Source organism: Poecilia reticulata, chromosome 5, assembly GCF_904066995.2.
Source record: "Poecilia reticulata chromosome 5, P_reticulata-male-v2, whole genome shotgun sequence".
Lineage (NCBI taxonomy): Eukaryota > Metazoa > Chordata > Actinopteri > Cyprinodontiformes > Poeciliidae > Poecilia > Poecilia reticulata.
This window is the reverse complement of record NC_088834.1, coordinates 27,796,929-27,824,149: the sequence shown is the minus strand read 5'-3', so window position 1 is coordinate 27,824,149 and position 27,221 is coordinate 27,796,929. Positions and strand designations below refer to the sequence as shown.

General features: G+C 38.9%; 3 protein-coding genes across 6 annotated transcripts; 1 reads left to right on the top strand and 2 right to left on the bottom strand.

Moving 5' to 3' along the window:
• Window positions 1-19: 19 nt before the first annotated feature.
• Window positions 20-7,564, top strand: LOC103465542 (uncharacterized). Of its 2 annotated transcripts, none has more exons than XM_008410502.2 (6): window positions 20-224; window positions 4,604-4,758; window positions 5,850-6,011; window positions 6,081-6,185; window positions 6,256-6,486; window positions 7,054-7,564. In XM_008410502.2, the coding sequence occupies exons 3-6, from the start codon at window positions 5,885-5,887 to the stop codon at window positions 7,338-7,340; spliced, it is 750 nt and encodes a 249-aa protein (XP_008408724.1). In that variant the 5' UTR covers window positions 20-224; window positions 4,604-4,758; window positions 5,850-5,884; the 3' UTR covers window positions 7,341-7,564. The 2 variants fall into 2 exon arrangements, with proteins under 2 accessions (XP_008408724.1, XP_008408725.1); XM_008410503.3 differs by lacking the exon at window positions 20-224 and adding an exon at window positions 1,265-1,834.
• On the bottom strand, window positions 7,373-17,140 carry tfe3b (transcription factor binding to IGHM enhancer 3b). Of its 3 annotated transcripts, none has more exons than XM_008410500.2 (9): window positions 16,982-17,139; window positions 13,811-14,033; window positions 12,696-12,920; window positions 12,224-12,319; window positions 11,536-11,647; window positions 11,383-11,439; window positions 10,757-10,832; window positions 10,486-10,642; window positions 7,373-9,422 (listed from the first exon to the last, which is right to left on the bottom strand). In XM_008410500.2, the coding sequence occupies exons 2-9, from the start codon at window positions 14,000-14,002 to the stop codon at window positions 9,009-9,011; spliced, it is 1,329 nt and encodes a 442-aa protein (XP_008408722.1). In that variant the 5' UTR covers window positions 14,003-14,033; window positions 16,982-17,139; the 3' UTR covers window positions 7,373-9,008. The 3 variants fall into 3 exon arrangements, with proteins under 3 accessions (XP_008408722.1, XP_008408723.1, XP_008408721.1); XM_008410501.2 differs by having other exon boundaries at window positions 10,486-10,633; XM_008410499.3 differs by having other exon boundaries at window positions 10,486-10,633; window positions 11,383-11,647; window positions 16,982-17,140.
• Window positions 17,141-17,373: 233 nt separating this feature from the next.
• gnl3l (G protein nucleolar 3 like) lies at window positions 17,374-25,704 on the bottom strand. Its single transcript, XM_008410504.3, has 15 exons — window positions 25,554-25,704; window positions 25,423-25,466; window positions 24,847-24,957; window positions 23,761-23,877; window positions 23,595-23,678; window positions 23,112-23,247; window positions 22,906-23,009; window positions 22,138-22,282; window positions 21,930-22,017; window positions 20,995-21,172; window positions 20,764-20,906; window positions 20,544-20,680; window positions 19,033-19,181; window positions 18,768-18,939; window positions 17,374-17,473 (listed from the first exon to the last, which is right to left on the bottom strand). The coding sequence occupies exons 1-15, from the start codon at window positions 25,564-25,566 to the stop codon at window positions 17,421-17,423; spliced, it is 1,674 nt and encodes a 557-aa protein (XP_008408726.1). The 5' UTR covers window positions 25,567-25,704; the 3' UTR covers window positions 17,374-17,420.
• Window positions 25,705-27,221: the final 1,517 nt, after the last annotated feature.

Sequence of the window (27,221 nt, the reverse complement as noted above, 5' to 3'; positions counted from 1 at the left end):
GGAAACTGAAACGCTGGGTACGCCTCGCTGTCTTCCTGCAAAAAAGGAGGAGAAAAGTTACTGATCTGACGAAATTTATACAAACATGATAAAAGAAGAAACTAAATAGATTCCTAAAGGTGAGGTCATCACCTGGGGCCTTGGGACTTTCTGTTTGGACGTCGTCTACTGGGTCTTTTGGACCTTCTTTCCTGCAATGAAGAGAAAAAGACATTACTCACCTGGTATGTATTTCTTCTTTTTGTAATGGACAACCAGGTTGTCTACCTGTGATTTGGGGTTTTTGTTTGGTAACCTGCAGCATCCCCTAAATTGGGTGGTTCATTTGCAGGTATTGGTTATAAAAAGTTTTATATACTTTGATTGTAATGTGGGCTGCACAGTGGTGCAGTTGGTAGCACTGTTGCCTTGCAACAAGAAGGGTTTGATTCTCGACCCTGGAAGACTCCATGTCTTTCTGCATGGAGTTTGCATGTTCTCCCTGTACATGCATGGGTTCTCTCCGGGTACTCCGGCTTCCTCCCATAGTCCAAAAGCATGACTGTCAGGGCTAATTGGTTTCTCTAAATTCTCCCTAGGTGTGTGTGCATAGTTTTTTGTTCTGTGTCTCGGTGTTGCCCTGCGACAGACTGGTGACCTGGTCTCTTGCCAGGGACGTTAATTCTCATCAACTTGTTGTTTGTACTCATTGATTTAAATGAACAAAATAAAATAAAAAAGGGAACTATTTGAAAGTGCTGAGGATTTCGTCTGGTAAAAAGTTTAACATTTTAACATGTCCAGACACTACACCATTTCTACTGAAGCAAACCGAAAAGTTTTGAACAGTACAACTATGTCAAGTAATGGCAGTCTTGTGTATAGTTAGTATATTGCTGCTGTTGTATGCAGAAAAAACAAATACATTTTGCTGACAATATCTTGGATGAGTTTAGGAATATTGTTTACCGTGGAAAAGTCTTGACCAAATACATTATTCATATATAACTTTTAATATCAAGACATTTTTTCATTTAGTTTATGTACATTTAAATGCATTTAAGCTTATATGCTAAACAGTGTTTCTCATCCTTTTTTGGGCCAGCGCCCCCCCAGTCTTTATCCAGGTCCCTCACTGCCCCCCACCAAACAATTTGCAGGCTACTTTGCACTGACCATTATTTTATCATTAATATTACTATCACTACTGTAGATGTTTTGATTTTTATGCTTGTTTCTGTATTTATCATTAAAAATAATTTCCCAGAGAACAAAAAAGTAATGCAAATAGAAATTATTTTCACAGGCATCTACGAAAAATGCAATGAACATTCAAGCTAAAATTGGTAACAGCAGCCAATCAGAGTGGAAAAAAATATTCTTATTTTGTGCCATTTTCTAATTCTTAAATATTCCACAAAATGACCAGATAAAAGCCCAGGACTTTCGTAAAACGGTTGAAACAAGTCCACATAGCACAGGACTTAAGGAGCTCCGATCACCCTGTTGCCACATAGAAGATGGCGGACGCTTTTACGTACTACTAAGCGCTCCATGAGACGCTATTGATGTCTATGGGAGAAACGATTATGGGTCTTATTTCCGGCGCCCACCGGAAGTAGCAGTATTTCATTGTAATTTGTAGGGTTTTTGGAGAATCTATATTCATAATAGTAGTTACATCTCTCTTTTCTGTTATTGTACAATATTTAGTAAAACTTGTTTACGGACATGCCGTCAGCTATCAGAGAGCTGCTCAGTACAGAGGATCGTAATTATGAGTTTAATTACGGGGTGCGACAGGAAAATCTGTGACCCGTCATTTTCTGTGACCGCAGAGGGCAATGGAACGCAGGTACGTCTTGAAGATCAGCGAGAAGAAGAATATTTACATAATCTGCGTAAATACTGATACAGCTGGGATTGTAAACTTCACGGCTCCTTTATTACCATCGCATCGACGGAGAAAATATAAATGTATTACTTCGTATTTGAGTCTCAACTGTTTGACTGACCATCGCACTGAATGCCTAGTGCTGTCATTAAAAAATGTAAACCAACTGTGGCCGTTTAATAAATCGTTAAACGATTAAGAAATGATTGTAAGTGCTGTGGTAGTTTTTAACACGATTTTTAATGTTTCTGCCACCTCTTCATTACAGTCATATCACACTTATGACAATATTTAACCCTCAAATAGCCAAATTGACTCTGGTCACCGATTTTGATGGCCATAATAATCTATGACTTTACTGTACAGGCCTGTAAATTATGTCAGAGTGTAAAACAACTATTTTTCAGAGTTCTGCCACCTCTTCACCACCATCTGAGTGTATTTATAACAATATTTAACCATATAATTGGCAGTTGTTGATTTCACGTTGAAATTTCTATCACTCTGTGTGCTACACTCAGGAGAGAGATTAACTTGATGCATCAAAGAGTGATGTCATCACTGCTGATGTCATTGTTACCAGTGGAACTGAACATTCTAATGATGCATTCACATCAAACGCGTTTTGAGCGTAAGGCGAGTCTGGTTCACATTCAAAGTCTATGTGGAGTGTTGGATGCGCTAGATGCGTCAAAAGCATCAAACAGTTCAAATCGCGACGCAATGGCTCTCGACGCGCCTCCACAGACTGAATGCAAACCAGATGCGCCTGACGCTCAAAACGCATTTGGTGAGAACGCACCATTATATGTCCAGTGGAACATTATGTTCATCATATTAGGACCAAAGCCCGGTCCTAATATGATGGACTCATTGCTTTGGGTCAGGGGTAACGTTTAGAGGTAAGATGCAAATTAAGTTTTAGTTAAGGTTAGAGTCAGGAATAGACTAGTATTGATTTGGGTTAGGGAAAATGTCTGGGTTAGGCAAAATTGCAGCTACTAAAATGAAGTTAAATCAATGCAAAGTTCTAATATGGGTCGAAATAGTTTTGACAAACCTGTACAGCATTTTGTTTTCTAAATCATTCTATAAATAAACAATGATGATACAATGTTATCTTGTATTTCTGCCAATTGCATAGCTGCGGTACACTAGTAGTCTAGCGCAGTGGTCCCCAACCTTTTTATTACCGCGGACCGGTCAAGACTTGGAAAATTTTGCTGCGGCCTGGTGGGGAAGGGGGGCGTAACATGCAGCCGGTCGCCGCATGTTACGCAGAGCGGCTTGTAATGTGGGACTCACCTACTGGTCCGGGATAAATCCATTCTCCTGTGTCTTTTCTGGGCCTTTTCCCTTTGCAAAGAAACTTTCCAAAGACATCTGATCTGTTTCTTACTCATTTTGCTGCTTGTGGCCTCAGTGTTGGCGCGCAAGTAACCGAGAGAATCCGGTTAAAGGATTTTCAAAATAAAAGATCCTCCAGACTATTTCTTGCGCGGACCGGTACCGGTCCACGGACCGGGGGTTGGGGACCACTGGTCTAACGTGTTTAATGTGCTGAGACACATTCAATGCATTAGAAACCAATCAGAACCAAAAGTTTGCCTTTTGGTTCTGATTGGTTGTTTCTGGACAGTAGCAGAGCCAGATGAATTTTCACAGATTCTCCGTTTCATATTCTAATGATGCATTAGAATATGAATGCATATCTACTGTAACTGATACCATTGGAAAAGCATTCTTTTTCTATGGGAGTTGATAAGCAACCAGTCCTAAAGTACTGCCATCTGCTGGAAGTGCGCTTCTAAATGAAATTAGTGGATGCTATCCATCATCTGTTGAAAAAAAATCTGACGCTTTTCTTAGAATTCTCAAATTAAATTCTTTTTTTTTTCCTCCACAGTAACCCTAATATTCTTTTGTACCATCTGACAACATAAAATAGGCAAAAAAAATCTCAAAAGTCAAGACATCTCACCCCTTATCTAAAAAAAAAAAAATTAAATTAGAGAGTAGAAACAAAGTCTCTAGAGTTAAAAGAAAGTGTTACAAAAATATTTCTAAGTCTAAATCTCACATTTGCCATGGCCGTCGGGGTCTGTTTTGCTTCTTCAATTTGCCATAAATATTGGAACAGTAAATTCTCTTCTCTCCCAAAATGAACCAATCATCAGTTCATCACAGTTCAAACACAATGGGAAGCAGGACGTTACTGGAAACACACCAGCAAGTCCATCTTGGAGCAGCTAAAAAGAAGGAAAGGAGGCGATGGAATCTAAATTATTAAATACATCTAAATCTAAATTTGAGATCGTGTGGAGTCATTTTTAACTGAGTTAAGGTAACTTTGAAGAGTGAACCAAACTTCCCCCAGAGAGATGTAAAAGACAGGTTTATTTATTTAATCAGAGAAATTATCATTTGAAAACTAAATTAGACTTTTACTCATATTATCTATCATTTGTTGAAATGCATTTGATGATCTGAAAAGTGTGACAATGGCAACAACAACAAACAGAAGGAATTTGAGAGTGAATAAGTTTGTCACAAAAATAAAAATCGATGTGTTTGAACTAGAGAAATAATTTCTCCAAAGCCTTTTTAATAGCCTTTGTGCTTGCAAAAGTCTATTTATAAAAAAAAAGTGAATTTTTTTTGTTGTTTTTTTAAATGCGTAGTTAGTAAAGAAATTTGTGTATGCCTAGACTGTGTATGTGTGTGTTTAAGAGAGCAAGAAAGAGCGGACGGATGAGAGAGAAAGGAAGGGGGAAAAAGAAGAGAGGCTTTACTGCAAAGTTATAGTTCCTGCTCTGACAGTTCGCTGAATGATGGATCTGTGATTGTGACTTCACCCTGGAATGTTCTTCTTTGAGGAAACGGTTGTAAGTACAATTTCTTCCCTACGAACCTCTGACAGGCAGCAAAACAGATGGGTACACAGCACATTGTGGGCTGATCTGAATCAATGAATGTTAATCTCTTGAGGCTGTGAATTTTAGCCTCAAGAGATTGAGGTTAGGGTTAGGGTTTAGTTTGACACAATCTATACAATACAGCATAGAATGCCTTATGGATGTCGGTTTGTGAGCAGAAAAACATCCAATATTTCAACATGAAATATTGGATTATTCTTTGCATACATGACCGGCGAGGCGATGTACACAAAGAGAACAGGAGCCAAGCTCGCTCACAGAGCTGTCAGGATGTCCGTGCACTCTATTTCATCTGCTTCTTAAATGTGAGCAAAATGGAGATGAATAATAGATTAACTTCACTGCCATTTGCAAGTTGTCTACTCATCACCAACAGCTGAGAAACCTCAGCTATTGATCTGATATACGGTCTCCGTCGTTTGACCTAGACTCAGCAGCGTGACGAGATCTTTATTCTCCTTTTGTCAGCTTCCTTAATTTAACTTGCAGGATGGAACTAAAATATTAATCTTACGTGACACGTTCAATGCAGATATCTTGTTTCTTTGTGTTTCTTCGTTTCCGGTGGTTACAAATTTAAGGTGCCTTAAAACAATATTCATGCCCACTTTTTTATTTTTATTTTTTACATTTTGTCATATTAGTACCAGATTTTTATCTGTATTTTATTAGAATTTTAGCAGCAAATAATTTATGTTCTTCAAAAGTTTGCCATGCCTTTTGGCTATAGTTCTCAAATTTTAATTCCAAAATAGGCCTAGGCCTTTGTTGTTTGTTCTAAGGGAGAATTAAATGCGGCTTTAACTCACATTGTCTAAGTATTTTCAAAGAGTCGTCATGGATGGTGATGCTTTGGGCAGGAACTAATTCCAGTAGTAGTCAGTCTTGCTACGAATGTCAAGAGGCCTCTGACTGAAGATTGCTTCTTTTTAACACTCTTTTGATGCTAACAGCTCAATTTTCACTTAAAATCCCAATAAAACACATGAACAAAGTGTAAACATTTTTACACTTTCCACTCCCTTGTTCCTCTTTAACAGAGCAAGGCAGATTGTTTCTCAGACTGAACGTTTCAATGGATGACAAGCAGATTTTCAGAGGGATGATTGGAGACAGGAAGGAAGAATATGACGAGATACTGAAGTCCCGGCATTCACAAACCGCGGCCTCAGAGTCGGACGCTGAAGCTGCGGATAGAACGGGTATGTTTAACAGGAGCATGTGACAAAACGTTACAGAGAGAAATGGAACAACGATGTCTCGTCTTCCAGGATCTTTTACTGAAGTCAACAGTATGTCAGGACACATTTCTACTGAGGACATGGAACTGTCTTCAGCTGAAGTCTCTGTGATTGTATCACCAAATCAGACAAGAAGTAAGATCATCATTACGGTTTATAGCTAGGCCTTTCTGCTGCTTATTGTTAGTTTTGTTCTTTTACACAGAGGAGACTGCAGTGGAACATGATGATGATCACTTCAAGAGTGGATCGACCACAGCTGTGTACGTCTGCAGTTCGTGTTCTGTGGAGGGACACCAGCCGAAACCTTTACATTCCCTGCTGCCGCCCTTCACGGAAATCCGCAAACTTCCTGATGTGAGCCAAACACTGACCAAAACCAGAGTTCAAGACAGCCTGAAAACCTCGTCAGCTCAGACTGAGGCAGGTGGAAGTGGTAAGGTAGCTGTGTGTTATTTTGTAAATATTTTTTTATTGGTATTTGATAAGAAAATGTGTAATATTTTATATTAATCACTTCAAATTTTATTTTATTCCCACCGTTCTTATGGTTATTTGCTTTAGGATCCTCCACAGCAAAGCTGCTGGATTGTTCCTTTGGCCTATTCTTTCTCAGGAACTTTTCCATTTCTTTGGTTAGCTTAATATAGTAGCTTGATACCAGTCAAAAATAACATAGAAATGAATTATTTTAACTTATATATTTTTTAAACTAAATTATGATAAAAAAATTGAAGTAAAAAACTTTTATATTTTTTATTTTTGCAAGTTTTTTTCTCTTACCCTCCATCTTTCTGAGGCCCATGCAGTGCCCCCTAGCGGCATCACTGTTGAAAAACAGTATTATAGATTGCAAACATGGAAAATACACTCCTAACCGCCAACTCCTGAATATGTCGTAGGCCACCTCAAGTTTTATGTTTAATCAAATGTTGGTGGCTCAATCTGCACCGTTTTCGTTTAGCTCGTGTCTCACTTTTAACTTTGTCTTCCTCATCTCGAGACCTGTGTGCTGCCATCCTGCTGGGCTGTCTCTTCTGCCGGCCCGTGGACTGTCTAACGGAGACCTTCCGAGGGTGCACCGTGTGCTTCTGCTCGCTGTGCTCGTCGTTGTTCGGCTGCCAGCCCGGCGCCCTGCGGCCTCTCCTGGAGTTCACCCGGACCTGCGGCCCGTGCGCGTGTGCCGGCGCGCGCCGCTTCCTGTGCGACTGCGCCGGCTGCGACGTCTGCCTCCCGGCCACGGAGTGCCTGGACCTCGCCATGGAAATCTCTCAAATGCTCTACCACTGATGCGCCGCGTCGAAACAGGAGACGGACACGAATTGAAGAAAGTCGTTTATTTGTTAAAATGTTAACAAAAGCCAAATTACTGAGAGGGGGACAACACGCACGTGTTTGTGTTTAACAGTCAGTTTTAACTCTCACATATCTACATGTTGTAGATAATAGTTGCATATATGCAAAAAAAAAAAAAAAAGGCGAGGAAGTGTGATTTGGTGTGGAGCGCCTTTAAATAGATTTAGCTCCAACTTTTGAACGATGAGCTACAAACCGCATACTGAACAGAAAAACTAAGTCGGTGTTAGAAAAATAACTAAAAATTTACAATTCTTAATATTTGCGCCTACTTTACGGAAGAGTTGACCTGTGGGTTCTTCTTAATCGTCCATTTTTTTAATCAGTTCTGAGATTAAACTATTAATTGTTTTTTAAAGGGGGTCAAAGCCCTCGGTAATACACACAACGAGCAACATTAAAGCATGATCAGAAATGATATCGCAAAGTAAAACAATCGGAGTAAAACATGCCAACTGGTGAACGTCATTCAGTGATCACAGAAGGTTAAAAGGAAAAGACAAAAATAGATATTAGTCATGAAAAAGCATTTATCAAACTATCAGGTATAAAAAAAAAAAAGTTATGAGCTACAGTACTGTTGGAAAATTGTTCTCTTCTCAGACACTCATGCGTTTACTAAGTAAATCAACTCAAAAAATAAAACGGAACAAATCCTGCTTTGGCTAAACCAGCTGCTTGTACGGCTTTATTATCATCTCGAGAACATGCGACCGGGCCTAGAAGCAGACCACTGGGTGTAAAGTACTAAAAAAAACAAAACCAAAAAGCTCTCATAAAATGCATAGACTGCCTTAAAGTAAGGTGCAATAAAATTGCTCAAAATAAAATACTCTTATGTACAAAATGCAGTAAATATTTCACAATGTGCCAATTCATTTAAAACAGGGTCCAAAGTCGGTCCTCGAGGTCCGGCATCCTGCATGTTTTAGTTCTCTCCCTGGTTTAGCACACCTGCATTAAATGATGGCTAGTTAGAAGGCCAAGGAGAACATTGACTTGCTGAGGAGTTTGTTACTACCACTAGGGAGAGAACTAAAACATGCAGGATGCCGGCCCTCCAGGACCGACTTTGGACACCCCTGATAAAAGATCCCTTCTGTAGCTGCTGGTGAGACAACCAACAGGAGCGAACGACGAACCCTGATTCCAGTCAGTTGAAGAAACAAAAATTAAAATTAAAAGTCATACTGAATTGTTGGCATCTCTTAGTATGTTTGCTATGCCGGTGAATCCTCACAGCTTTTGTCATCATCATAATAAATTTTGAAAAAAATAAAAGCAAGACGTCCCTTTTAAATCTCTGAATTCGTCTTAAGAACTACTGAATTTCTTAATGCTAAAGGTCCACTTCACTAATATATAATATTCCATTTAATAAGATTGCATTTATAAACTTAGACAATCATTTGAGCTGTTCCCAATAGGAACAATATTTATGGCAAAAACAAAAATAAATTCAATAATTAATCATCTGATTCAATATTAAGTTAGTTTTCCATGATAGCTTTGAACGTTTTTCTTTTCAGTCCTACAAATAGACTTTAGTTATTAGGGATAGACTGCACTTCCTAGATCATCTCTGATCGCTATGGAAACCCATCACAAGTCCTCGTCCATTTCAAGGCTGCTCCTGCGGCTGCTGGTTTTAGAGGCACCTGGTGACAGTGGGGAGAACAGTGGCTCGCCCATCCTCTCCGGGGACAGGGCGCACCCGTCGTCCATGAGAATGTCCCCCAGGCCCACGTCTGGGTAGAGCGCCGAGGCGGTGGGGTCGTCCAGCTCGGCGAAGCTCAGGCTGCCGAGGTCCAGCGGACTGCTGATGGTGACGCCGGCGGGGGAGTCAGAGGAGGGCGGGGAGAGGAAGGAGGCCGGCAGCGGCTGTGCTATCGCGCCCAGAGCCGAGAGGTTCAGGGTGGTGGCGGCACCGGGGTTCTGGGCAGCGTGGGGCACTGCCACCGCCGCCTGCTGCTGGGCGGCTGGCAGTCCGTGGAGTCGTGCCTGCATTTCAAGTTCCTAAAGAAAAATATGTGAGAACGACACCGTGATGAATAAATTCACTTCTAACTAAATAAAGGAAAGTTTGATAGATGTTTTAAGACTGTAAAGTACAATTCCTTACAAAAGTACAATTCCAAATAAAAATCCACAACCTGTGGCTTGATTTGTGTGTAGGATCAGCTTCCACTTAACTTATGGCTGCCAAGACTCTCAGTGTTTATTTTACTGAAGGCTTTGCACATTTATCAGTTTTTCTGATATTCCTGAAAAATCTATCACGATATAAAGTGTTTCATATCAGTCAATAGCAATAACTTTTTAGATCAATAATTATTTAATAATTTTTTTGTTTATAATATCTGAAATGCTACCAAACTAGTGACGTTTTGTGTCTTTTCCACATAATTTTTTATTTTGAAGCAGTTATGAGGCACTGCTGATGCGCAAGTTACAGAATAAGTTGTTGCTAGGCAACCTCAGAGGAAGTGAGTTGGGTAGTATGGTAATTTCATTTATATAGTACATTTTCAGCAACAAGGCAATTCAAAGTGCTTAGTTAGGTCCGTTAGTTGATGCAACCAACCAATAGCAATAACTAACGGGGGCTGAGCGGCTAACGCCTTTCCTCTGCCTCCATCTCCCAGAATGCTGTGCAGTTCTGAATCAGAGTTCAGTGAATATTCTATATATTGAATGCTGAAAATTAAATCAGTTGTAATATCTATTGATATCAATCATGTATCTATAGCGATATATACTGCTGTTACTTTATTGTCCAGCCCTATTCTGACAACAGAGGCAGAGTGGCTCTGCAAATTCCAAATGTCTTGTTTGATCAACGGGATATAGGTTTGGATTTGACTAGGCTCCTAACAGATGAATACGTTTTAACCTAAAACATTTCACTGCAGCTCTGGCTGCACTTTTAGTGCGCCTGTCCTGCTGGAAGGCGAACCTCCGCACCGGTCTTAATCTTTCCCGTGTCTGCGTGATGCTGCCACCGTCAGGTTTCACTGCAACGATCGTGTGTGTGTATAGGTGTGCAACAGTGAACGCTTTAAAGAGCGCAAACACAGACCTGGATGCGCAACATTAGAATGTGGTTGGCCTGCTCCAGCTTCTTCTGGCGCATTTCGACATCCTTGGCTCTCTGCTGCTCCTTCTGCAGCTTCCTGATGTAGTCCACAGAGGCCTTCAGGATGGTGCCTTTATTCCAACGCATCTCCCTGTCAGGCCCAAATACAGAAAGAAAAAAAAAAACTAATGCAAATGCAGTTGCACAAGTCACAATTGTAATGCTTATTGAGAAAGGAAAAGAAGAAAAGAAGCTGTTCTTTTTAGCAACTTACGGGTCACTCGACTTGGGGATCAGAGTACCCAGCTCCTTTATTCGGTCGTTTATGTTGAATCGTCGCCTCCGCTCGACTGCAGCAAAGAAAGAGTTAAGAAACAGACACACTGATCTACGACTGCAGCTATCGCTTATTTTAGTTATCCATTACTCTGATGATTAGTCGGATTTTTTTTAAATTGGGCACATTCTGCAGATTTTTCACGATATCGTACAAATAAATGTAAATAAAGAAATTATTAAATTTCTTGTTTAAATAGGAAAATAAACATTTTATATCATTAATGCACCATTCCATTAGCTAAGCTTGATCATTTGTAGCAAAGGATGCGTGTGCAGCTAATAAAGTACTTCTAACATTAACATGAAAAAAATTGAAGAGTTCTGGGTAGAGCATTTTTAAAGAAAAACTTTTGTTTTAAATCTTAAATGCAAAACATATTTTTTGCATAGTTTTGGCTTAATCACTGCTTTCTTTCTTTCTTTCTTTCAAAATAGCCTTTTTTAAAAGTCTGTTCGATCCTGTTAACGATTAATCGATTGCTAAACTAGTTATTGATTATTTCATCAATGGTTCCAGCCCAACTCTGATTCAAAGAGACTCAAACGCTGCGGGCGACTTACTGAGGTTGTGATTGTCTTTCTTCTGCCTTTCCTTCAATAATGCTTTGGTGTCGGTGTCTGAAAGAGGAGTTGAACGTTTTGTAATGGAATCAGACATGTTAAATAAAGTTTCATAACGACGCAGACAGAAGTCAATGCAAGCAGGCTCTGTACCGGTAATTTCCCTTTTGATCTGTGGAAGGTCAGCAGGGCAGGAGTTGCTGACAGTGAGAGTAGGAGCTGCCATTCCAGGGCTGTGGTAAACATCCAGCAGATTTCCCGGGAGCTACAGCAACAGCAAACATGTTATCATGCATGCACTCAATGGTTTAGAGAAAAAAAAAAAAAAATCTGTTGAACAGACGACATGTAAGGAACTTCAAAATGAAACTGCCGTTTAATTTAAAAGCCGCTCTTCATTGCAGGAGCTTTAAAACATTAAAGTTTAGAGCGTTTACCTCGGCTTGTTTCCTTTTCTGGTCCTCCAAAAGCATCACCACAATCCTCATTATTCAATTTATCCTACAGGTTTCTCCCCCTTCACCTCCAGTTATCAGTTAACCTGCTGCTGCAGCAGTTTTTAACAGTCGACACAAATCCACTTTGACTCGCCTCCCCTCGTCGGGCCGGCCTGCGACGGCTCTGGCCCGCCCAGGCAGCACCTCTGTGACGAATCGTAGGCGAGTGCCACAAATGTATATTTACTCCCACAGCTTCTGAATTCCACACGTGAAAGAGAGCGTTCCCTTCGGGGAAAAAGCACTCAGGAGCCGGGTCCTGATGGCTGCGATACCAGAATAACCTGTCGGTCCTGAGGGAAATGTCGAACAGGAAGCATTCAGAACAGCATTGTTCTTCATACCGTGCTGGGCAGCTGAAGACCTGAGTCGATCAAGGTGATGATGTCGTCGTTGAAGCTGGATTCGAGACTGATGATGTCGTCGATCACATCATCGATCTGGACGGGAAGAGAGAGAGAGGAGAAAGGCCTCCGTCAGAGTCTTTCCGGGAGCTAAACGGCGACGGCATAAAGCAGAGCTTGGCTTCACAGTCGGAGGTGCATGGTTCTGTTCTGCTGCAGGCGCAACATTTAACAACCTATTGTGACAACAGAGCGACGAGAATGCGACAAGAGGAGGCATGCATCGTCCCGGAGGGAGTTCTGAGCAAATGCAGCCTTTCAACTGGAAACGAGCCGGGCGACCTGCGTCTAACTTCCTCAAAACACATTCGGCGAATCTGCAGAAACAGTAACGGACGGGCGGCGTTGTGCAATCTGCTGCGGGAGGAATAAAAACGAAACCCAGTGTGAAAAACTTAGGAATTTCCCGTACTTCCTCCTTGTTCGAGCCGATGTTCAGCAGAGCCATGGGGCTGTTGGGGGCGCTGCTGGCGGAGGGGCCGACTTCGGGGGCCGAACTGGACTGGTGCACGGGGGACACGCCGAGCGACTGCGTGACCGCCTTGTTCCCCAAAGTGGTGGAGAGGTACTGCTTCACCTGCTGCCTCTGGGCCTGCTGGATGTGGTACTTGGTTGGGTTCTCCAAGTGAGTCTGCACCTGGAACATTTCAACAGTTTAAACACTCAGATTCCCACATGAAGCCACTGAGAGACACACAACACTGTGTCAAGATAAAAGAAGAGATTTCATGATGCAAACATAATAGAATGGCATGTTTTTAACTTGATTTGTTATTGTTTTCCTGCTTTAGACATGAGCAACGGGTGACTGCAAAACCAGAAGGAAATAAAAACAACAAAAGTGGATCCTCTGAAAACGTTTAGAGTTTTCAGATTCGTTGCGTATATAAAAAAAAAAAATCTTTAGATTGAGGGTGTCCAAACTTTATGTTTCATGTGAGCCAAATAATTTACAATTAAAAGCTAAAATTGAACTGAACTATTTTAAATCAACCAATGAAGTTATCAAATTGTGTTTATTTGTTGTATATTTTTATTTGTTAAATGAAAGGGAACCGCTTTGCTTATAATTTCAGGCTCAATTGAAGAAAACAGATTTTTTTTGTGAGTTTGCAGCAATAAAAAGGTCAGACGTCCTATGAAAACACTTCCTGCAATTAGCCAAGTTTTAATAAAGCGATTACAGGCAGATGCAGGTGTATTTTGGAGCATACGTCCTAAAGCTGAAGTGATTCTAGTTACTATGACAACAGAAAAATGATCACTTTGTGTTGCATCTTACATTTTTGTGAGTAGATTTTGATTTAAAAGTGGCAGTTTTGTCCCAAATCACTGAATTTATTCTTGACTTAGTTTAGGGTGTGATAAGCTTGAAGTTAGTTGACACTACTGCTGAGGCAGTGAAACAAGCATAAATTCATGCTCTTAAAGGCTGTCTTTTCTTAAAAAAGAAAAGACTAATTACTCACCGTTCAATCACTTTTAGACAGTTACACGTTAATAAAATAATAAATGCTTAGCTCTTACTTTTAGCACCTCCACAGGCACCTGTGCCGGTGGGGGCCGAGCGGCATTGGGCGGCAGGGAGACGGAGATGGCTGGCGTGGAGTCGGAGCCTCTGAGCTGGGAGGCGGAGGCCTGCTGCTGGGCCTCGCGCCGCTCCTGCTCCTGGGCTTGCTCTCGCATCAGCTGCTGGCGCAGCAACACGCGCGACGACATGGTGGACACAGATCAAGATCTAAGGATGGAGCTGGAGAGCAAAAACAGGAAAAATGAGATCTTGATGTGGTATATATAGTAATATTTGATCTATAGCCATTTTAATAACATATTTATTTGGATATTGGCAGATGACATCAAATGTCATCTGCAATTCCGCCTGGGAAGTTTTCTTTTTCAGACAAATGAGTTTTATTACATTCTAAATGCAAAATGTGTATATTTTTACACCGTTTTGGCTTAATTACTTCACTGCGTTGTTGTTTTATTCTGCAAATGGCCTTTTCTGGGTCTTTATACTCCACAAATTAGTTGATTATTTTAATAATTAATTTGATTAATTATTTCAGTCGTAATACCCCGCCTCTCGCCCGGAACGTTAGCTGGAGATAGGCACCAGCAACCCTCCCGACCCCACTAAGGGACAAGGGTGTACAGAAAATGGATGGATGGATGGATTTCAGTCGTAATTCAATCGTACTGTTGCTGCAGTGTAATGAGTTAGTTGACTGTCATTTGGTAAAATAATGTTAAAATATCTATGCAGTCTAAACACACTGCTTATCTTCCTCAGAACTACAACACAAGCTCAAACGGTACTTTTCTCTTTTTTTTGACCTAAAAGATCACTGACTTTTTGCTTCCTATAAAAACCAAACAACAGATCAACTTCCAGTGAATTAAATTAACTTTTTCCCCTTTTGCACTTCCTGAGTTGCTATTTCAGCTGTAATAGTGTAACATTACTACCTACCAGCTTCTGTAACTCTACCTACAAGTTTATGGTGACCTTGCATCACCCACTACTAATACTTTAATGACAGATGAGTGTAGCTGGAAAACAAAAATCACTCCAGCATCAATAAAACAGATCGTCTATTAACACACAGCACCATGGAAACGCAATAAAATCAACTCATTCGCTTAAAAATGTAGGCCATACTGTCGGACGCAAGGCCGTCCAGTCTGACAGAGTCAAAAACAATCTTAATCTGATAATAAAAAAGCTTGTTGTTTCTTGAATTGAAGTGTTCTTCAATTCACTTTTTGTTTTCAAAAACAAAAAGTGATAAAAAAAACCCCCAAAAAACTTAATTAAAATTTTAATTAAAGTTTAATAAAAAAATTAAAAAAAACAGACAAAGGGTTTGGAAGATGCGCTGTGGTGAAGGGATAGTTATTGTGATTCTTTGCATTTTTCTCCTTCATGTGTTCCTAGTAGAAAAAAGAAATGGCATCGCTCAAGATCTATACAGACTTCAGAGAAAACCAGAAATCGGTATCTGCCAGGAAAAGTTTAATTTGTGCATCTCTAGATTTTTTTTTTTTGCCCAATCAGGTCTTGACTTTATTAATATTTCTTCTAATCTTTAACAATCTGCACTGCAGAAAAAAATATTGTCAAATATTCAATTTGTTAAAAAATGTTTTGTTATTTGAGCAATTCAATTTTAAAAATGTGACTTTTTATATAGCTTCATTACACGCAGAGTGATACATTTAAAAAACGAGGATGTATTCTTACTCATTTAGATTATTATGGCTTTCAGCTCGATTTGACCGACACAGCGACGTTGTGGTCAATGACGCAGACATTGGTACCATCAAGTCTAGCTGGAAAAAAAAATCAGTATCTTCACAAAGCTTGTCAGAGAGAAAGAATGAAGTACTCCAAAATTCCTCTGCTACGTTGGGAAATTATCACTAAGTGGAAGCGTCACACTGGAGCTGAAGCAACTTGGATTCTGTGCCTTTCCACTCCAGACGCTGGGACATTGATTTTAAAGAGCAGTTTGGACCACTGATCAACAGTCCTGTCCTTTCTCTGAAACGCTTCACTTCTGACCTCTGTGGTTCAGGAGTGGATTACCACAAGGAACACAGTTGTACCCAGTGTCATGAATACGTCAGTCGACATCTGGAGAATAGCTGCTGTTATCCCTGTTGCTTTCTTTCCCCCATTATTACGCTTTGATACAACGCTCTGACCAAACAGCATTTATCTGTCAAGTTTGTATTCTTCCACATAATTATGTAGATCATAAACAACTTCAAAATGAAAAAAAATCTATTTATTATTGATCTGAAGTGGCATTCCAGTTTTCTTACAACCTCAATTTGCCACAATTATCAAATTAAAATGTTATGTCATAAATAGATCACAATGTGTGCAGTCAAACTATCCTTGCTGAATTGAATTAGATAGTATAGTGAGATTCTAACTCATGTAAGTTACTGTAAAGAATTTGAGCGATTCAGTAAACATTTGCTCTTATCTCATCCATAAGTTAAACACAAGGTTCTTACACAATCTCTAGAGTAGTGGAATTTTTTTTCTTTACATTGTTTTCCATTTTGCACACAGACGGACAGTTTACTCTCTGAGAAAAAAAAAATAAAACCGGAGCCATTCTCTGTAGCCAGACAGTTCAGCACAAGCTGTTCCACGCTCAAAGGCTGCAGACTGCGCACTACGTCCCCCGCTAGCTGGTTACGTAAAAACACTTGAAAAGTGCGCTAAAAATGATAGCGAACTTCTTCGAAAGCAGAAGTTTCTGTTACATACCTTACGTCGCTGTTCGTGTTAGTTAATAATTTGTCGAAGCCCCACAAACGGTAGTTAGCTTTATTTCGGCTGTTTTTTAATCTCTATTTTTAGCTGTCTGCTTCGGCGTCATGACTTAGCTGAGCTCATTTTGACAGCTCCGACTCTCTGATGGGCCCACACCGACCAGCTGATTAAAAAAAACACAACTAATGTATAATATACACATTATAAACTCTTTATGTCCGCTTCTTTATTTTAACGCCAAAATAAAGCGACGTTAGTTGTTCTTTTTCCTTACTAAAACGAGCAAAGGGCAGGGAGAAATAGGAAGTTGCCGCTCAGCTAACAAGTCAGCTAGCAGCAGTCGATAATTACCCAACAAGTTAAGGCTTATAAATTAGGAAACATACTGTCGAATAAGATATACTTACCAAACAAATATGTTCATTTCACATAATTACCATAATTACACCAATTAATTCCCGGAAACCTCCGCTTTCTTTGCCATGTTTTAGTGTCGGCGGTTACAAACTAAGCAGCCCCCTAGCCTCGACACTTAACGCTGTTGTTTATGTTGCACTGAGGTCATCACGCCAACGTTACCCGGAAGTTGTCGAAATCTGTCATGTTGTTAACTGAAGTTTTCCTCTTTGGAACAGATTTTTTTTTTAAATAAACAAACATTTGAGACATATAAATAGACATGGAAAGCACGAAAAATTACCATAAAGTAGGTGTAATTTCCATTTACAATATGAAGACACCAAATGATAACATGTTGTATATACCAAAGTAACAGTTAAAGTAAAGACAGGACAAAGAATTGTTTAACTTTCTTTTTAATTTAATTCCCATGCTCAGTCCTCAGAGTTAGAAGTCCATTGCAGATGCAAGTGTGTCCGACAGTTTGGTAGCAATTTTGTCTGTTAAAAAAAGAAAAAAAAAACCATGATATTTTACTGACACAACACCATCAATCAAAAACAAGTTACGCAACAGTGGAAAAACAAATCCCTGTGGTTGTTCAGTCAGTAATAGATTTTCTTCTACCTAAGGGGGGAGGGGGCTGGAACTTAAGAAACCTGTTGGAGCACATTCAACATTTTCTCAGAAAATCTTTAATGGTTTATTATTCTGCATATTTGTGACAAAACACACAACCTGTAATTCAGGAGAATTTTGATGTTAACATTAAAGTGAAACCAACACAGGTATGTGTTAACAAGTACAGTTACTGTACAGCTCAACATTAGGAATATACATATACATTTTCATTTCTTATTTTTTTGACACATTAGAAAGTTTCAGTCTCATTCTGTCTCATGCGCCAGTCAGGTTTTCCTGCTCCGTACAGATTGCCGTTTTTTTTTTCTTTAGGTCTGACATGCTGAGTCAGATTCTCATTTTTAAAGTACCACAAGATTTAAAAAAAAAAAAAAAGAAAGAAAATGTGCTGCTTTCTTTTTGATGGAGCTTATGTTCAGAATCCAACAAAAAATTAAATGCAACATCATTCCCATTTGTGTATGAAAGTGTGTTCCTAACTTTTATCTATTTTTTTTACAAGATAGTGAATCAAAGTACCCACTGTTGGTTGAGTTTTTAATTTTATTGCTTTAAATTAACAGCAGAAACGAGATAAAATGCGGATCTGTGAGTCGCGTAGTGTTTCCGTTGCTACGGCGAGTCAATGTGTGACAAATATAACACCACACCCTCCTGTTAATCAAACACCACATCTATAGCGTTATAGTAGACAAAAACAGCTGCTGCTTTAGCATCTCACTTCTGCACCTTAAGAAAATATCTGAATCCTAAAAATAACATAATAAACTAAAACACAACTACCAAATGAATTTAAAAAAAAAAAAATTACGTGTCTTGATTTTTAAATACTGGAATCAGCATCAGAAGAAACAAGCTCAGACAAACTGGACTTCCAGTGCAGATAAAGCAACGTGTTTCAAATGCAATTTGGGATATTCACTCCTAGCACGTACATAACAACAAGGAACAGTCGCTTGTTATTGTTCTAGAGATAGTGACACAAGGTTCACTTGACCTAAACAGAAATTGTCACATTTTTTGAATGAAAACTTAATTTTAGCATGAAGCTGTACTTTTTGTTCAGCTTTTTTTTTCTTTTGGTGATATGGTTATACAGGATTTACAACTGTTATTGTCTAAAGAAAACAGTCCAAACATGATGATACAAACCGGCTCTTTTCTGCTGCTTCTTTCTCTTCTTGTTGGCAGCTAGGAGCGCCTGTCCCTGCTGCAGAGGATCTACTTTCACAATATCCTTCAAATTTGGAGCTTTGGGAGCTGCGTCTTTCACAGGGAGGTCCGTCTTTCTCTGGGCTTTTATCTCCACCGTCATCGGCCCAAACTATTTGGATGTAGAGGGGTTGGCTTCATAACTTTCATTTGAGAAGAGGCTAAGAATAAATATTTCAGATGAAAGCGCAAAGGTGTACCTCACCTCCAAATCCTGGTCATCCTCCATGGTTTCGGCTTCATCTTCCAGAGACCATCCCTCCATTTCCGGGTCAGGTGACTCGATCTGACCCCCTTGAGTCATTCCGGCAGTTTCCATGCAGAATCCCATTTGGATGTCAGGGCAAGAGGACTCTGAATCACAAGAAAAAACATCTTACGGTTTAACTAAACAACACAGTTTGTCTGGAAAAACAGATTTAATGGTAGTTTTTGTGATGCACCTGATGGGGTCATTTTCTTATTTTTTTTTCACATTAAAAAAATGCATATAATTGCATGTAATACACTACATAACGATTACTCTGTTCAATTTTAACAAGCACTGAAGTGAACAGTTCTGCTTCCTTCACAGACCATACTCTGTTCCTGGTATAAATCTGGACGATAAACATCCAGTAAACACCGATTTCACATTAACCAGTAGCTCTTTGGTTGCGGTGGTATTTTGCTACAACCCCTAAGAGTTTAATAACTCAGGTGTCCTTAAGGCTGGGTGACATGGGAAAAGATTAAATGCTTGGCAGTAAAGGAACACAAAACACAATCAAATCCAGATTATCATCACAGATTTAGGTAAATCTATGAAATCAATTGGGTTTGATGCATTAATTCAACACTTGAGGAATATTTCAAAAACTGTGCAAGTTTATGTTTATGGCTCTCAATTTATTCCCACGTTTGGAGCTCAGTCACCCTGGCATTCTCATGTGACATAAGTTCCCCCTTAAAGAGGAATTAAGCATTTGATAAACAACTGTGGTAGAACCATTCCTGCTCTCACTTTGGACCTCACTGGTTTAGTCTATGAAATAAGGTTTGTGATAGAGGGACTTGATTAAAATGTTTCACCGAGTTAATTGCAGCATCTGTAATTAATCACATTTTAGTCAAAAACTGTATATTATCGACAAAATAAGCAACATTTTCAATTGAAAAACCTGTTTTGCTGCAAAATTATTGATCCAATAGACATGAGCTCAACTAGAAAGATATGCATTGTTTTTAATCCGATCAACCATCAGATCATACTGTATACCTGTTCAGCTTCAAAGTGTTTCAGGAACCCCTGATTTGTGGACGGTGACATCAGCATTGAGACGTCTCTGCTGCTGTAACATGGTTAGCTTTGACATTTTAGGCTAGCATAACTTTACTGATCAGCTAATTCCTTTTTGAATAATTTCCACACAACAATAGACTGCATTTTGAAGCAAGAATTAACCCCAGTGGACCAAGAGAAGCAGCTTTTTTAAAAATCTACCACAAACAAGCAAATGGAAAAGTTCTGGCTGGAACCTTTGTATTGTGCGTAAAAAAAAAAAAGCGATTCATTGCGCTAAAATGTTAAATCTATATAATTAATTGAGAAAAATAATGATTTTAAGAAGGTCAAATTTATATGATCTGAAACTGTAAATGTATGTCTTTAGGTAATAATGCAATTATCAACTTTTTTTTTTCTCCAAAGTGTGAAGTCACAGACTTGGACTTTACCTGCAAGAATCTCCTGATTTCCTTTCTCCAGCTCGTCCCAGTCAAAGGCTTTTCCCATCTCTGTAACAATCTCAGCGCTGACATGGGTGGGCAGAGTGTGTGTTTCTGGAGGGTGTGTGAAGTAGCTGATCCTTCCTCTGCATGAAATGAAATGAATTCACATCAAACAAACGCTGATAGAGTATCACTGGTAAGAGTTTTAAAAGTCTGGTCCGCCCACCCCGTCCAATCCATCAACACACTCTTAGCTGCTTTGTCAGTGTCTGGCAGCCCCCCCTTCCTCAGTTTGCCTTGCCGCCGGGCGAGAAGAGCCAGGAACTCCGGAGCTGTCTGGAAGTCTGGAACGCCGTAGTGCTCAATGATCTGTGCAGATAAAGGTACCGTCAATGGCCTGACCGACTGAGAAGCAGTACCGACGGGTAAATCGCCGTGGAGAGCCGCTGGTTCGGACCTGGGTCTTGTTACACCTGCGGAGGATAGCTTCAACGGGTGGAAGGGGATCTACAAGCTGTTCGATTTTCACGCAGTTACGAAGGATCATTGCCGCGTCGGTTGTCGATGTTGCCATGACGATTCCGGGACAATCCAGGAGCTTCACATGTTTGTCCAAATGCACTTCTTGAAGACACCTGAAGACCAAAATAAATAAAAACCTTTGAGCAAAAGGACTACTGTTGTACTCAGAGTCCGCTTATCAATTTTTCTCTGTCAACTTAAAAAAAGTGAGACGCTTGGAGGGTTTTCCCCCCTGTCCATTGGAGCTGTGAAGTTAAATCTTAATATTTCAATGGTGAACTATGAACGTGAACCAATTCAATTTAATCTGTTTGAACTGAATTTTGAAGTAGCTGAGAATCAATCAAACCAAATGTTTACTCGTTTAGCAGCAACAAGTCATTTCAAAGTGCTTTACATCATAAAAATACAAAGTCATACAACACACAGTCAACAACTGGAACATTACATATATTTATTGATTAGTGTTTTATTGATTATGTTTCAAAAGCAGCTCTAAATAGGTGGGTTTTTAGCTAGATTTTAAAGGCATTCAGTGTTTTGGCTGTTTTGCAGTTTTCTGGAAGTTTGTTCCAGATTTGTGGTGCATACAAGCTGAATGCTGCTTCTACATTTTTGGTTCTGGAGATGCACAGCAGAACCAGAACCAGAATAAGAACCAGAAGACTTGAGAAGTCTGGAAGGTTGGTACAACAACAGCAGAACAAACTGGCTACTCTGTTCAATGTAAACAGGTTCTGTCACTGGTTTAACACATCTAAAGAAAACAACTTGATGACATCCTGAAGTAGTAATTTGGTCAAAGGAATCAGTTGTGTTGGGAGTCAGAACGCCATTGATTTAGCACATGGAGCTCAGAATCACACTTACTTTGTGACCCCAGGTGTGGCTCCGACGCTGCAGGCCCGCGCCCGTTTCAGACTGTTGATCAAACTGCTCTTCCCCACATTAGGAAAGCCTACCAGAAATACACATGAATAAAGTTAGGTTTGCTTGTTTTTTTTCATGCGTCCTACAGTGAGTGAAGCCTGAAATTAAGATTACAGATCTAGAGAACCCTAAAACCACAGCAGCTTACCCACAACTCCCACGGTGATGGCAGTCTTGATGTCCTGGTTGCGGCAATAGTTCCCCAGTAATTTCATCAGGCAGTCAGCTCCGATGCAAGCGCTGGTGCTCAGGAGCTCAGAGGTGGCTTGAGTTACTGGGATGTTGCTGCGTTTCTTCCCACGGGGAAAAAAAACAGAATGTATACTGGTGACACAATTTACTTTAATAGAGCGGCTTTAATATTTCCAAGTTTGCATCGATTGCCGTTTTCTGTCTGATCGCCGACGTTTAAAAAATATCAAAATCTGATAATAATGGCCAATACCCGTCACATGACCAAACAAATAACACAAGACCAACATTCTCTCCTCCAGAAAGATATGGCAGCAAGATGGGAGTTAATATGGGTTGTCAATATCAGCCCAGTGTTAAAAATGACTAACAAAGGCAGATACCAACGTTAGATACTGATGTAAATATCGGTTGTTAATATCGACCTGATACTGATGCATGTTAGAAATGACTAATATGAGCAGATATCAATGTTAGACAGTGATATATTGTGCATCCTTACTATCGTTTACCATACACATGCAGATGTGACCTGGTGGATGGGTCTGTCAGTCAGCCCCATCACAGCAGAGCAAAATGGGACAGTGGCTGATTTCAGGCCTTTGCGAATGTAGATATGAAGCATCGGCTGATAGTCGATCACCCAAAAGTAAGGAACTCTGGGCCAATTTATCAAATATTTCAACATTAGTTCAGTAACAAGATTACAATTCTTGGCACTTACCAAGTTCTTAGTTTGTTGCTGGGTAGATGCTTTGAAAGCCACAGTAGGAAACTCGTTACGGAGATACTTAATCCACTTTTCCACGATTTCTTTCGATACCAAATCTAGAAATCCAGGAAAGTGTAAAATAAAAATCATATGAAAATATATGAACTCTTTCATATATTTGTATATATGCTTGTAACCACAGGTACAAGCATTCTTACCGATCTTATTAAGGACTAAAACGATCTTCTTGTTGGTTCCGCTCTGGATGACGGCTTGTTCCACCTGAGGACATCTGCAGCCCAGAGGGTCACGCGCATCCAAGACCTCCAAAATGACATCCGAAGCCTCCACCACCTTACAAAGCAAAACGCTTTTAATAAAACATTATATAATATATAAAAAAATAAAGGGAACACTTAAACAACACAATATAACTCCAAGTAAATCAAACTTCTGTGAAATCAATCTGTCCACTTAGGAAGCATCACTGATTGACCCGACGAGGGTCCCCGTTGTCAATCAGTGTTGCTTCCTAAGTGGACAGTTTGACTTCACAGAAGTTTGATTTACTTGGAGTTATATTGTGTTGTTTAAGTGTTCCCTTTATTTTTTGAGCAGTGTATATATATATATATATATATATATATATATATATATAAAATATTCAAAAATTATTAACACGGGGATTGACTGAAACCTACCTTTTTAAATTCTCTGTAATACGCCTTTCTTGAATTCTCATTTTCAAAGTTTACATTTTTTTCCAAACTCTGCATCTCTGTTTCCTTTGGCAACAAGAAAAGAAAACTTGACACAAATTGTGAAACACGCAGCATCTGATTAGCATTCAGACTGGGATTTTTATACCTTCAGCTCAAACTCTCTTTGTCGCTGTAGGATGTCGTTCTGAAAGGTTTGTAAATTTCTCCTCTTCATCATCTCACGCTCTCTGGACAGCTTCTGCTTTTCCTGGAGATCTTGAAGCTGAGAAGAGACGCAGATTACAGCCGAATCCAGTTCCCTAACCTTCCCAACTGTCCCTTGAACCCGAATTCAAGTAGATGTTAAATAACCCAAAGCAAAAAAGCGGAAACTCCTTCAACAAGCCTATTGATTTGTTGCATTTTCCCATAAATATAAACAGTTGTTATAGCTAAACCTGACGCTAGCTAGAATATTTTTAATGTGTTAAAAAGACACAAATCAAATGTAACCTTGCTAAATAAAATGTAATTTAATTCAAATGTATCTGATAATTTCATACCAACATACTACCAAAATGGATACTGTACTATATATAGTTGTTTTGAAATAGTATTATTTTAACATTTAAAGGTACATGACTGGTTAACTGCAACTACATCTGAGTATACCAAAGCTTTAAAATATTTAGTGCAGTTATTTTATGTTAGAGTGAAGCATTATAACACATCACACTAAAGACTCCAGCAGTTTTGTGTGTTTGTACTTTTACAATATTCTAAATATACATATTTTACACCAGCTTTTAATTGTATTTTGAAACGCTTTGAAGATATTAAACAAAAAAGGAATAAGGCACACATCAAACTACTCAAACTAATAGGCATTTGTTGTAAGAAAATACTTTCTATTAATAAATACTTAAAAATGCTATTTTTTTTATTGCTTACAAACCACATTGTATATTGCTAATATGGCTCATATCAAGATAACATATATTTTATGTTATTAGAATATTTTTCAATAAATTATGGCAAATACATTTTTTTTATTTAAAATGGACTACGCTAATTTATCAACATGTGTTTCAATCTGTCATCTAAATGTACCACACGTCTCTAGTCTCTGGCACGTCAATGTAGGTAAAAAGCAATAACAAAACATTCAAGCACATGGCATAAATACATGTAATCTTATTCAAGACTGCTCATATAACAAAGAAATTAGAAGTTGAAAACAATTAAAATGTACCCTTTGCTTCCTGATATCCTCTGGTCTCCTGGAGTCCTTGACCTGGTGAACAGCCGGCTGCTTGCTACTATTTGTCGGCCCTGATCCTTCAGTCTTCCGCCCATCTTTAGTCTGAAAACAGCAGTTTAGTTCTTTACTACTTTTAAAGGGATCACAAGTCCGGACAAGGAGCAACAGATTCAAATCAAAGGCCTTAAAAGGGCTTAGTGTCTAAGTGAAGATACATGCTTATGTCTTTATTATATATAAAAAATAATTTTACATTTAAAAACTATTATATTATTATTGTATTAGACTCGTTGTTTGCAATGCCTCTACTGTAATGTGAAACTGCAGAATTGTTCTGAGAACCGATTTCTACTAGCTATTAAACCATGTATATTCTCTCCAAAGAGCGATGTTAGCGCTTGGATTTCGACTTAAAACGTTTTGGGTTTTTTTTAATACGGAATATGACACTTCTGTCAAAACTACACCCTTGTGTCAAAAATGCAGTATTTATATATATTTGTGACAGGCATTATGTAGTTAATCCTGAAGTTAGCTATAGGCAGCGTTAGCCGCGATGGTGGTTACCTTAAACTTCCCGAGAAAACCAAGACGTTTAGCTCGTTTCTGCTCTGTGACCAAAAACAGAAACCGGTGAAACAAACCATAAGCACATACACATTAGGCAATTACATTTAGCACAGTATTGGCATACATACTTGCTTTAGACATAACTTCACCCTCGCCTTCTTCTTTCGCACGTGTAGGTCAGCTGGCTAGTCAAGTAAACTGTCAACATCCGGTAAGTGTCAAAGTAAAAGCATCTTCTTCTTCTTGTTGTTGACTTTTAATGACGGTTGGCAAGAAACGTTAGGTAAGCATTACCGCCACCAACTGGTAAGGAGTGTGGACCACATGACAAAAAAAAACAAAAAACAAAACTATATCCTATTAAACAACTTACACTGTTTTAAAAAATAAAATAAGGCCTCATATCCTCTACTTCTTGAATCCTTTTGCAATAAATCAAAAATATCAAATTTCATTTTCATGCTATTAAGGTTTTTAATTAACTTATTTCTTTGTATCAAATATTTCCTACAACTCAAAATAACATGCTCCACTGTCTCATCTTCCCCGCAGTCACATTTCCCTGTCTGATGTTTCCCTATCAGAAATAATGACCTATTTAGTCCAGTATGTCCAATTCTAAACCGTGAAATAATTATCTCTTCTCTCTTTATTCTTTCTGTTCTTCTCATTTGACCAATGGTCTTTTGAAATTTATATAACCACCTTCCTTTCTTTTCTTCTTCCCATAACTTTTGCCACCTCTCTCTTGTTTTTTGTTTAATTATACCCTTTATTTTGGTTATACTAAAACTAACATTAATATCTATCCTCACCCGATTAGTACTCTCTTTAGCTATTCTGTCAGCCATTTCATTCCCCTTAATCCCTTGATGTGCTGGAGCCCAAACAATATTTACTGTTAGCCCCATCATATTGATTCTGTAAAGTGTTTGTTGTATTTCAATTAATATATCTGGTCTACTATCTGATTTATTATTTTGCAAACTGAATAATGAAGAACTAGAATCTGAGCAAATAATTGATTTTAATGTTCTGACCTCTTCCACCCATTGAACTGCTAAAAGCAAAGCAAGCATTTCTCCTGTATACACTGAGACTCCATCACTGATCCTTTTTCCTTTGAAACTGTGGCACAATAAATGCTATCCCTACCTTATTAACTGTATTTTTTGATGCATCTGTGTATATTTGTATATAGTTATAATATTCATTTAAGTACTCTTGTATTGTATATCTACTCATAATGTGAAATGTATCTTTGTTGTTCTTTTCTAAAAAAGAAAAATCAACCTTTGCATCAGGAAGTATCCGAGGTGGTACTGATGATAATGGAACTGCCTGACATATATTTAACAGATTTAAATTAATTTAATTAACTTTAGAGTTTATTATCCATCCAAAGCTCTTTAATTGTTTATTTTCCTTTTCCCATGTTTAAGCACCTCTAATGTTGGATGATCATTTTTTTGTCCCTGTAAATTTGACCAATAGTTTAAGGATAATTGATCCCTTCTAACTTTAAGAGGCATTTTTCCCATTTCAACCTGTAAAGCTGCTGTTGAAGATGTTTTAAAAGCTCCGGTATATACTCTTAAAGCCTGATGTTGGATACTATTTAGCTTATGGAGGTTTGAATCTGCTGCTGAATTGTAAACTATACATCCATAATCCAGGACTGACCTAATTAACCCAGTATAAATTGCTTTTAATGATTTTCTATCAGTTCCCCACTCTGTTCCAACTAAACACCTCATTATATTTAATACTTTCCTACATTTATCTATTATTTTCTT